The sequence below is a fragment of the Meleagris gallopavo genome, chromosome 7, assembly GCF_000146605.3.
Source record: "Meleagris gallopavo isolate NT-WF06-2002-E0010 breed Aviagen turkey brand Nicholas breeding stock chromosome 7, Turkey_5.1, whole genome shotgun sequence".
In the NCBI taxonomy this organism is placed as follows: Eukaryota; Metazoa; Chordata; class Aves; order Galliformes; family Phasianidae; genus Meleagris; species Meleagris gallopavo.
The window spans coordinates 5,065,400-5,076,915 of record NC_015017.2 but is presented as its reverse complement, the minus strand read 5'-3'; the positions used below and the strand labels follow the sequence as shown (position 1 = coordinate 5,076,915).

The 11,516-nt window shown below is 41.5% G+C and overlaps 1 protein-coding gene across 3 annotated transcripts in view; it reads left to right on the top strand.

The window, feature by feature from the left end:
- The window catches only part of NCKAP1 (NCK associated protein 1), a 70,928-nt gene that overhangs the window by 17,166 nt on the left and 42,246 nt on the right, over positions 1–11,516 (top strand). Inside the window, exon 1 of one of the 3 annotated variants that reach the window (XM_010713331.2) lies at positions 4,668–4,877. The exons of 1 other annotated variant lie outside the window; for it this stretch is intronic. In XM_010713331.2, coding sequence (XP_010711633.1) covers positions 4,683–4,877 — 195 coding nt within the window. In that variant the 5' untranslated portion in view covers positions 4,668–4,682. Of the gene's footprint in view, positions 1–4,667; positions 4,878–10,478; positions 10,524–11,516 lie in introns of those variants that run through there. One more of the 3 variants, XM_010713337.2, reaches the window with a different exon arrangement.

The following is an 11,516-nucleotide window of genomic DNA, read 5'->3' as shown; positions in this document are numbered from 1 at the left end:
CGGGAGCCGGAGCCGGGAGCTGCTGTGAGTGCCGCGGCCTCTCGCCGCCTTCCTGAGACGCGGCCCGGCTGTCCGTCCGGCGGAAATCCCTGCCTTGTGCCGGTGCTCCGGCTGCTCGCCTCGCCTTCCCGACTCGATTTTCCCTATGCGAATGCGCGATCTGGAGGAATGCGTTTGTATAATTCAGTTCCAGCAGGGAATTTTAGACGTGAACGTAGTTTATGGGAGAGTTTTTCATTTTTCAGAGAAAACCTCGCTTCTGTGCTCAAGCAGCGAGCGCACCTTTGCAGGCTGAGTGCATTAGAAGGCCTGTGCCGTTCCCCGTGCTGTGTGCTGCAGTGGTGTTTGGGGGCTGCAAAGAATTCTGAGGTCCGATGAAGTTCTGAGGAGCTGGTCGTCATCCATCTGTGAGTTAGTTGTTGTAGCCCTGAACCCCCTTTTCAGGTGGGAGTCATCCTGTCCAGTGCTCTGTCCAGCGGCCGTGCTCTGGGAGCAGCGTGAGCTGCTGGCAATCCCACGCACAGGGTTGGTCTTAATTGGCTGTCATTTTCAGGGGAAGAAAGTTACTGTAGTATTCAAAATAAGTGTTAATCCCAACCAACACCAGTACTTGAGGTGCAGTTGTTAAGTGTTCCATTAACATCAACTAAGCTAACCAAACTGCTGCCAATTTATATTTTCCGGAAATAGAAACGGAGTTCCTTTTAACTTGCAGTTTTATATGTCAGAAACTTGCTGCTACTTAATAATGGCAGTAGTATAAGGGCACTTGTAATGCAAAGCAGAATTTCTCTATCTATGGGGACAAACATCCAAATGTTGAAATGATTTGTGTGTGCGCTTTGTCGTGCTTTGAGAGACGTGTTGGCTGAAAACTGGTCCAGTAGGATTGTGCCTGAGCTGTGCTGTGTAGGAAGGAGGCAGGAAAAGGTGAAGCATCTCTTGGCATAAAGCTGTGCCTCAACGAGTGTAAGTGCAGGTTGTGCTGTGATTACTGGTTTGGAGATGCTCACGGTAAGCAGCATGGTGCCTTTGGATGTGTTTCCGTCAGCGCATTTGGTGGAGGGAGTCCTGGGTGGGTTGGTCCATATGGCATTGCTGTTGGTGCAGTGATGCGTGTGGATGGGCTCTCAGTGTGGGAACAGAAACACTGGAGGTGACAGCAGGTTTTCCTGCAAACGCCGTCAACGGACTCAAAAACTGCTTAGGTCTCAGGCACAGAGAGAGGAGGTGAATCCAAGTGGCTTGGTGACTGAGCAATGTAGAGCTTGGCAAATCTGGAGACAAGCAGATAGAGCACTTTGTATTCAAATGGTGCACTGAGATACAAACAGTTATTTTCTTAAGCTGCAGTAAGTACTGGTTGATGGTGTGGCCCAGAAAGTCTTGCGTTGTTTGTGTTTCATCCCTTCAGACTGGTTTCATCAGAGCTGGCTTCTTGGAACCCTTTCTTTTTCTTTGGTTTTCCCACTTTTTCCCTCTTTGCAAGCAGTTGGTTTCAAAACTGCTGCTAAGGCTTCTCCTGGCTTCCTCCACAGAAGACAATATCAGAACTCAAGTTTGCAGAGAAGTGCACAATATGCGGTATTGCGGTTAAAGGAAATGGCTAAGACTCATTTGAATAAGGGGAAGTGAGAGCTGCCGCGCTCATCGCTGCTGCATGGATTGCTAGAGATGCTGGTTAGGGAGCTGAGATTTTAAAGGATTAGGATTTTCCAGGGTCAAAGAAATTTGGAAAAAAACAACTAGGAACTTGATAGCTAAGCTTGCTATTTAAAAAAAAAATAAATCAATTTTGATCTCATTTTCCTTATAGCTATTAATTGTTCCTCTCTTCCTGTTTGCTGCCTGTGCCATTTTTTCTGAATTGTTTATGGCTCTTTTTAAAGGTGGGATATCTGAACACACAATTTTCTGCCTCTTTGGAAGCGGTATGGAAAATATGAAATGCAGTTACTGAAGTAACAGTGGGTGGTGAGGCTGAACTCCTACTTGATCTGTATGGAGGTGGAACTTTTTATAAAGAATGACATTGCGTGCTGCTTTCAGCTGTTTTTAGCTGCCTATTGTACTGGGACCAGCATCAGTCCTGAATTTGGAAATGTTATCACTGCAGTTTCTCTCCCGTTTTGCTCCTTCTGCTTTTAAAATGTTTATCCTCAATTGTACAGGCTAACAGTTGTTTTATTGCTCTTGCTGTTTGTGCCTACCTGTAAGTCAGACACAGCATTTTTCATGCCATCCTGGCTCAGGTGATACTTGAATGCTGTTGGTATGCCAGAGCAGACAGAGAGATGGTTTTGGCGTGCTTTGTGTGATGCTGCAGTATTGTAAAATTAAAATCAGTGTGGTGTTCAAGAAAAATAATCGTATTGTGTGTGAGTCTGCTTTTGTTTGTTTATAAACTACTTGGATACCAGAAAGTATTTGCAGTAAGGGATTCAGTGTTGAAATAGCAGAATCATAGACTTAGAGCAAATCAAGAAAGTGTGGTTTTGGTGGATGTCAGAGCAATGCCACTTAGAACTAAGCTGAGAGGGTTTTGAACTATTTAGAGTATGTTCTTCAAAAATAATGAGTGTTACTTGGTGCTAATGGCTTTGCAAGCAGTGTCCTGCTATTTACAGTACAGGTTTTAAGTTTGTATGCAAAACTTATTTCTTAAAATGTCATTAGCGCAGCCTTCTTTTGTCTGTCAGAGCTCCCATAATTGCATGGTACCTGGAAATGAGAACCTAGAGCAGACTCTTAGATTAGATACCAAGTAACCAGCATAACCAAGCTGAAGGCTTATGTAAAGGGCAGAATAAATCCTCGTAAGGGATTTAGTTGGCTTTGTCTTCACCATTCTAAAGTAAAATTTGGTCCCAGTCCCAGCACTGTATAACATAATAATAAGTCAGATATGAGATCACTTAGTAGGTGATTATTTGTTAGTTAGTATTTTAAAGATGTAATTTGGGAATAGTGCATTTGTAGCTATTGTAGGGGTGTTGCTTGTTAGCCATTTTAAAGGCCAAATGAATACTTTTTTCCTGGTTATCTCCTGCAGCAGTTAAATTACATACTATCTATGAAAGAGCAACCATGATGTGAGGGTAAAGAAGGACAGCACCAGTTCTCCTGTGGTAAAACAGTGAGAGGTTACTTGGATTGCCTAAGGCTGCATAGTGGGCAGACCTTCACATCTCCAGCCTTTCCTCTGGTGGTGAGACCAGGGTGAAGGAGAAGATCCCCGAAGGTCCAAAATTGGACTGGGGAGGACTTGACAAAGCCTAAACCTTGATGAGGAAGTTGTAAGCCAGTCAGTGAGGTCTGCTCTTCTACTCAGGCATTGCAGCGGCTGTTCTGGAAAAGTACGAGAGCCTTCTAAGTGACTGGCAAGCATGGAGAAATTCCCAAACTTCAGAGCTCTGAAATTTGGAAGGGTGTAGGATTATATCACTCTTTGGACACTGAGCTTTAAGAGGGCTACAGAGCATTGAGCTGAGGGGAGAAGCTTACTGCTAAAATCTTGTTCTGAACTGTAAGTTTGATATTGGAAGGAGCAGATAACATCTTCAAGTCATCAGGAAGTGACGTAGGGCGGGGTAGGGCTATTTTTAGTGCTTGATTGATATTAACAGTTCTTTAAAGGTTAGGACAATAATATTGGTTAGTCCATTTGTGTTTGTAGCCTTAGAGAAAAGGTCCAAAATACTGTCCAGCTGGTAGTCAGGAGAAAACAGCAAACAAACTTAGGATCCGTGCTGCCAAGGCAGAAGAGCTACTTACTTTTCCCTGGAAGCAAATACAAACTGATGGTATCCTGTGACTTTTTTTTTTCCAGATTGAATATTCCAAAAAAATTCCAAAAAGCAACTCATGTTGTAAAGAGACGTTAAGCTTTTAAATACAGTACCAAAATATCCCATGATACCTTCTCAAATATACAGGAGGAAATCTAGATGGGCTTATGCTTGCGTCTCAATGGTGGGCACCTAAAATTATCTTGCATTGTCTCTTAGTTTAGAAATATCCATACTGGTTGCTTTCCCCTGCCTCCCAGTTGCTCTTTGTTTGCCCTGCTGCGTGCTGAAAAAAAACAAGTTCCGTTTTTGTTGCAGGACATTTCTGAGATTTGTATGCAGAGGAGATGGAGCTGAAAAATCTAAACAATTCATGCTACAGAATCGAAATGGGGAGGATGTTCCCATTGCCTTGTTTTCTTTTATTAGTGTTACTTTATAAATTACAATCAAGGAAAGTGTTGTGGCAGTGAAACTTACCTCCATTTTTGTTTTTTGTTTCATCTGCCCTATATTTGAGTAATAGACCCCAGTGCTGATTTAAATAGGCATTACAAACACAAGAAGATAATATGGTTTTATGTATACAGGTAGTATCAAACCAAGCATGTTTCTTTCATCAGTGAGATGATAGGTCACTCTCATAAGGGCAATTTGGCAGGTATTTTGCACACTGACCTTAGCAAGGCTGCTGATGTTACTTCATCTGATTGTTTATATGAACAATCTCAGGAAATATGGTCTGTATGAAATTGTAATAATGAAAACAGATGGGTAACCATGTTAGGGAAAGGTTATGAAAATCTCCTTGTTGGACTGTAGTCCTACAGCATCTCACTGGCCTGTGTCCTAGCTCTGCTCCAGCCAGGCTCTGCATTAACAGCTGTAGTGGCAATGCTAAGTCACAGTCTGAAGCACCTGGTGGGAAGGCAGGGCCAACCCAGGGGAGCTCAGGTGCATGCAATTAATCTGATTGACCAGAAGGGTTGGAACCAGGATCCGCCCCTTCCCCGATCTCATTTAAGGGTTGGCAGTGGAGGTGAGGGGATCTCTTGCTGGAGGCCCCTGCCTGCCTGCAGCCTTCTTAAAGTAAGTAGCTTTTTTATTCATTTTTGTAAGTGTGGCTGCTGCATTTGGGCTCGTTCTCATTTGCTGTAGCCAAAAGACTTTGCCACCCTGCTATTGTCATGGTACTTTCTATCCTATTATAGCATTACAGTAGCCTAGGTGATGAATACAGTATGCTTACCTAAATTTTTAGGTAACAACCTGGGAAGAGCTGCAGAAATAACGAAGAACGTAATTAGAGTTCAGTTTGAACCTAACAGATTGTAGGTATGCCCTAACAGATCTTGTAGGTAGCTGAGCAAGCGCAATTGTAAGTCAGTTTATGCTTACTGAAATGTGAAATAGAAGATAAAGAGTAACGAGGGGGCTGGTCTGCAGAAAATAGTCAGGAGAAGTTAAGGAGAACTTGGGCCAACTAGGTTTAACTGCTAGAAATTAAGATAGATTTCATAAACGTGTGAATAGGTACGTGGCATGCATTGAGACTCACCTGAAAAATAGGAGTTTCAACACACTCTTGCAGAAGGATGTGGACAAAATGGAGGCAATCCAAAAAACAGTGCGGATGACCTAGAATGAAGAGAAATTGATCCACTAAACAATGAATTCTTTTAAAAGTAGGTTGTTATGTTTGATACGAGTTTGCAAATATTTTAGACTACTGCAGGGCAAAGAGGAATACCTTGTCCAAGTCAGCGTGGCCACAGAGAATGTGAACTGATGGATTAGATTGCAGCAAGAAAAATACAGCTAAGGTCTTAGAACTTTCTAGTGATAAAGGTGATTAAATAATGGAACAAGTCATCTCGGGATGCTTTGAGTTTAATCTGTTGGAGGACTATGAGTAAAGACTTGACAGATATTCTCTGAAAGCAAGAGAAATGCAGTTGCTCCTGCTTTGGACAGGGAAAGTAGGATAGGCAAGTTCTCAAGGCCTATTTCTAGCCTTGTTTCTTTAGATCTCACATGAGATTACACTGGATGTGTTGGATCTTTGAGTTTAAATCAAGTAGATACTGTGTGGTTCAATGCACGGTGATGAGCAAATAAAACTAGAGTAGGACGGTTAAATTTTAGCCATCAAAATACTACACTATGATTTGTCCTTGTGTGGTTGGCTGATGCTTGCGTATCATTTCATAGCTGTTAAAAGGGTTCATGCACAAAGACTGTCTGGGACAAGCTTGTTTATTATTGAACTCGAGCTTCCTCAAAACCTGAAGCACAGCAAAGCGGCCATGGTAGGTTTCAACAGAAATGGTAATGGAGTGTGAGCTCCTTCCTAATGCACTCAGCCTTCAAAGCAGTTACTCTTTGATTATTCACCTCTCTGTTCTCTGTAGTTTTACTTTTTTCAAAATCAGAAATTGTCAGTTGGTAATCTCATTACTTTTAAATGCATGGTGTAAATGAAAAATAAATAGTGCGCTGTATCCTACAGAAACGTGGAGTTAATGATGAGCTTGTCTCTTTGAATATTTCTTTGCCATTAATTATTTAGTATATTTCTGTAGGATGTGCAACCACAAACCAAGCATTTAAATTCAGGTATTTTTTAGGGAGAAGTCTTTAACGTCAGCATCAGGGAAGAAGAATGGTTTTTACTGCACATGCCTTTCGTGTGTGTCAAGAGAATGTGCTGTAGTAAGCTGTAAATGATACAGGAGTTTATCCTCTTTTTTAATACTAGAAATCTTAGCATATTTCTTTTCACTAATGTAAGTTACTAGCTCAGGAAATGACTTTCTGAAAGTAACTTCTGTAGTTGAAATTCCACCTATTTGCTTGTTACATTCAGTGTTTTTAATGCAGATTCATTCATAACTGAAACTTGAAGGCAAGGTGATTCATTGACTGTTTCAGTACATATTGTCACCAGTGAAGCTGCTCAGCAGTATTTTATCTCAAATCTGTAGTAACAGTGAAATCCTAAATATAAAACCGTGTTAAACTACTGCAGTATATGACTTATTTTATCATACTCTTCTGATGTTGACAGTTTGAAGGATGAAAACAGAAGAATACTGATTCAAATGATAGTTCTCTTCTGGCTCTATTTCTTTTTTCATTGGGCAATAGCCCTGTTCATCATTTGGAATAGATAGGGCTTAGCGCCAGCAAGAAAGGTATAAAAGCTGTTTCCATATTTCAGTAACTCAGAGCTATATCACATAACTGAAGTAGCATTTCCCAGTGCTTTTGAGGATGCTGCAGGTCTGTGCAAAAGGCTGGAGTGAAGTGTAGCTGTTACAAATGGAAGATTGTGCCCCGCACACTATGCCTTGCTACTGGCTTTTGACAGTGATTGTGACCGCATGTAAGTTTTGTCATGTCACCTGGAGCCTGTCCTGTTTAATGTATTTATTGATGACTGGGATGAGGAGGTTGGTAAGTTTGTAAGTTCGCAGCTGACACCAAGTTGGGAGGAAGTGTTGATCTACTTACAGAGCAATCTGGACATGCTGGGCTGAGGACAGCGGGGTGAGGTTCAACGAGACCAACTGCTGGATCCTGCGCTTTGGCCGCAACAACCCCAGGCAATGCTACAGGCTTGGGGCAGAGTGGCTGGTGGACTGTGTGAAGGAAATGGACCTGGAAGTGTTGGTTGATGCTTGGTGAAATGTGAGTCAGCAGTGTGCCCAGGGGGCCAAGAGTGCCAATGACATCTTGGTTTGTATCAGAAATAGCCCTGCTAGCAGGAGCAGGGAGGTGATCATCCCTTTGTATTCAGCTCTGGTGAGGCTGCGCCTTGAGTACTGTGTTCAGGTTTGGGTCCCTCACTACAAAAAAGCCACTGAGGCCCCGAAGTGTATCCAGAGAAGGGCAGTGAAGCTGTGATGATCTGGAGCACAAGTCTTTGAGGAGTGGCTGAGGGATCTGGGATTGTTTAGTTAGGAGAAGAGGAGGCTCATGGGGGACCTTATCACTTGCTACAACTGCCTGAAAGGAGGCTGTGGTGAGGTGAGGCTTGCCCTCTTCTCTATGTAACTAAAGCTAGGTCTAGGGGGAATGGCTTCAAGTTGTGCCATGGGAGGTTCTGTTTGGATATTAGGAAACATTTCTTCCCTGAAAGAGTGGGAATGCACTGGAATGGTCTGCTGGTGGTTGAGTCAGTGACCTTGGAGGTGTTAAAGAAACATTCAGACGTTGTATTAAGGTACATGATTTAGTGGAAGATATTGATGGTAGGTGGATGGTTGGACTGGTTCTCAGGTCTTTTCCAATCTTAATGATTCCATAATTCTGCACATGCTGTATTTTTGTCAATGAACCTTTTTTTTTTTTTGCTCTTGTCCAATATCTGATGTCCTCAGCTTGGAAGTAAAGTGTTAGGCTTTGATTTTTCACAGTGATAACTCCGGCTGTACTGTGGCAAAAGGTTTTTTTGGCACACTTCTTAGCGTTGGTGTTCTGTGGTACGGGGACAATTGTACTGTAGTCTTTGGTGTTCTCTAGAGACTGTTTAACCTTCAATGTAGATATTAAGCGTGCTGTTGCTTGCTGCTTTCTTGTAGGTTGCTGCTTATAAAGTGTAGTCTAGAAAGTGAAGCTATGTAGTATTCATTGTTTCCAAAGTGACACTTGTATAGAGGAATGCTGTTAGCTTCAAGTGAAGAGGAGTCTGAATTTTGTTTAATAATGCAGTTTTCAGAGGGGAAAAAACACTGCTTGAGTTCAGAATACGTGGCATTGTAAAACACTAGAACAGTTTATGCAACTTGATCTATCTAGTCTGTTTTGATGACCTGTGCATATGATGGCAAAGAAATAGTCTGATTAATGACTCTGTTAGCTATAGAAATTGGCTTGTTCTTGCTAAGGTTGAATGCACAGAATCGGATAAAGAAAAGTTGCTTACTTGTTAAGAGCTTGTCGTAGGAGGGTGTTCTAAAGGACTGTGGAAAGAAATGGAGTCTAGCTTGATAGAAATCCAGCATCTACATCCTCCCTAGTGTTATTTTTTTTAAATAGCGATGTAGACTGGTCTCAGTGGTAATTTTGCATCGTCTTTTTCATCACAACTGCTTGACAGCTGTTTAGTAATGTTCAAAAGAACTGGGAGGTGTCTGCTGGGAGATTATTGTGGTATAAAATGTTGAGCTTGAAGAGGCTGGAATCCCATAGCTTCAGAGAGCTGTATTCCACAAATGCTGTGCTAGCAAGTCCATATTAATTCTGGAATTTTCAGTACTCATGCATAGCCTTGAAATGTAGGTTTGTATAGCTTCTTAGAGGGTGGGATTTGGGGTTATATGAGTAATGGTTTAAAGCTCTTAGCATGCTAAAGTTTTCTGCCTGCTCTTTGGATTAATCTCATGTCATTTATTAAGAGGCAGAATTACAGGTGCTGTATGTGTAATGTTAGCAAATAAGCAGGGGGAAGGAAGAAAGCTGCCTCTTGCACTCGTGGATGTCTGCAGGGATTTGCCTCTTGGGCTTGGAATAACATTTGTCATTGCTGGGAACAAAGTTCCTGAAACCCAGCGAGGAAGTTTGTGTTTGTGTTTTCCGAGGGCTGTTTCCATGTGAAGAAGCTGCATGCAAGGGCCTGGTTAGAACATAACTTCTAGAAAAGTAAACCTTTATTTTATAGGAGGAAGGCCATCCGGTGCTAGGAAGCAATGAGAAATAGCATATGTGGAAGTAGTTCTTGAAGTCGGGCTGAGAAACTTGGGAAAGGTGGTGGCAGGATGAAGAATTTTTATCTGTATGAGTGCAAGTGCATTGAAATATAATGGATACAGGTGTGTGTTGGCTGTTAAAATCTTTGTTTAGTTTGTAATCCTTTTGCTAGAGAAAGCTACTTAATGTGTGGCAAGGATACCAACTTGCATTAAGCTGATAGAGATTTTTAAGAGACCCGTGGCTTCTGATTAATTAAGACTTAATAAAGCTGAAGTGTGAGTTGCTTAATTTTTGACACTTACAATTTTTACTTTAGAAATAGAGTGAAGACTTTCAAGTGTGTGGAACAGACCTTTTGTGGCACGCGTTGTTTGCTGCTGTGAGAATACCAAAGCAACCGTTTTCATACCTCATCAGTGACGTGGGTGTTGCTGGGTTGACTGTGGTTATCAATTCCTCTTGGGATGTTATGGATGTAACATTTCGGTAAAATTTAGTACGTGCTGTGGAAAAATTAGCAAATGTCAGAGTGTAGATGTTGGAGTAGTACGTTAACATGCATTTTGATGGTTGTGTGCTGCAGGCAGGAGTTGTAGAAACTTACAATAATGACTTTTGTTTTGTTTTTTTTCTTGGCTACCGTTTCTTTTTCAGGTATGTAAAACTTCACTGAGTTTCTCTCCTGTTTTTCCCCTGTAGATGCATGTGATGTTGAACTCATTTTTTTTTTCCTTCCTTCCTGATCTTACGTTTGAAATTACTGTTAGAAGTTACGTGTTTCAGCTTATGCTCGAACTGTGCGCAATAGTAAAATTCTATTAAGTACATGTAAAATTTTTTGTGAGTATCAGAATAATCGCTATCCAGTAGAAAGTGTGCTGTCTGTAGTAACAGATGGTCGCAATGTTCTCTTGGATGTAGGTAATAGTGTATTAGCTCACTTAAATGTAACGTATTGTAGAAAAAATTGAGTCATTTGTTTATATGTAATTTTTCTCTCTTTCTATTGCAATGCTTTCCCAGCAAGGACAAGTTTGGAAGGTTTGCAAAGCTTTTCACCTTCCCTTTGCCCGCTTGCCCGCTTTCAGAACCGGTCTCATACTTCATGACTTCTGTCTCTACGGTCTGCAACTCAGCCATAGAATTGGATGTGGAAGAGTTTAAACGAGCTCTCATTCAAGTTCACTATGTTGCGTAGAAATGCGTAGCATGTAATTCAGTTTTGCATGTGACACGAAAATCCCTCCGAGGAGTATAAAGCTAAATACATATTTGAGAGAAAATGCCATTTGAGCTCAAGTTGTTGCATTAATAATGCTTGCTGCCTTTAGTTTGTCTCTCCCAGCTAAACTGTGTAGCATGGCTCGTTAGAGTAGTTGGGAATTAGCGTGTCCAACAGCATGCTCTGCAGCTGGCTAAAGTAGCTGAGTCGCTCCTCCAACCTGGGCTTCTGAGATGTCTGTGTAGGCTATTCAAGAGGCTTCCACTGAGCTGTGGCTTCTGTTCAAATGGAAATTTAATCAAGTTTCTTCATTGCTGCTTTTAAAGCACAGCTTATGCTACTGCAGGAGTAAAGGAAAATGAGCAAAACGTGAGTTGCTAATTTTAAGAAATAGGGTGTTTTAGGCAAGTATTGATGTTTTTATTGTGGGGTGGAAAACTCTCTTGCAGTTCACAATTTAGAAAAAAGTTAAATGCAGATTGGTGGTGGGGCTTTTTTAGTTTTGTTTCACCAAGGGTAGTCCTCCATAGATGATGATACAATCGAATTTTCTAACAGTTTATTAACTCCAGATGAACACAACACTACCTCAAACCAGGAATAGCAGTAAAAAGAAAACCTTTTTTTTTTCCTTCTTTTAGGATTGAGTTGTTTTTCCCTCACTGCTGTTCTGCACTAACTGCTTTGATACTTCCATGCATCTTTTTCAGTAGAAGAGCATCTTTGTACTGTTTCCCATTGCATACTTCAGCTGTGACAGTCCCTGCACTTTGCCTCTCATCATCACCTGCTCACTTAAAAAAAAAAAAAAA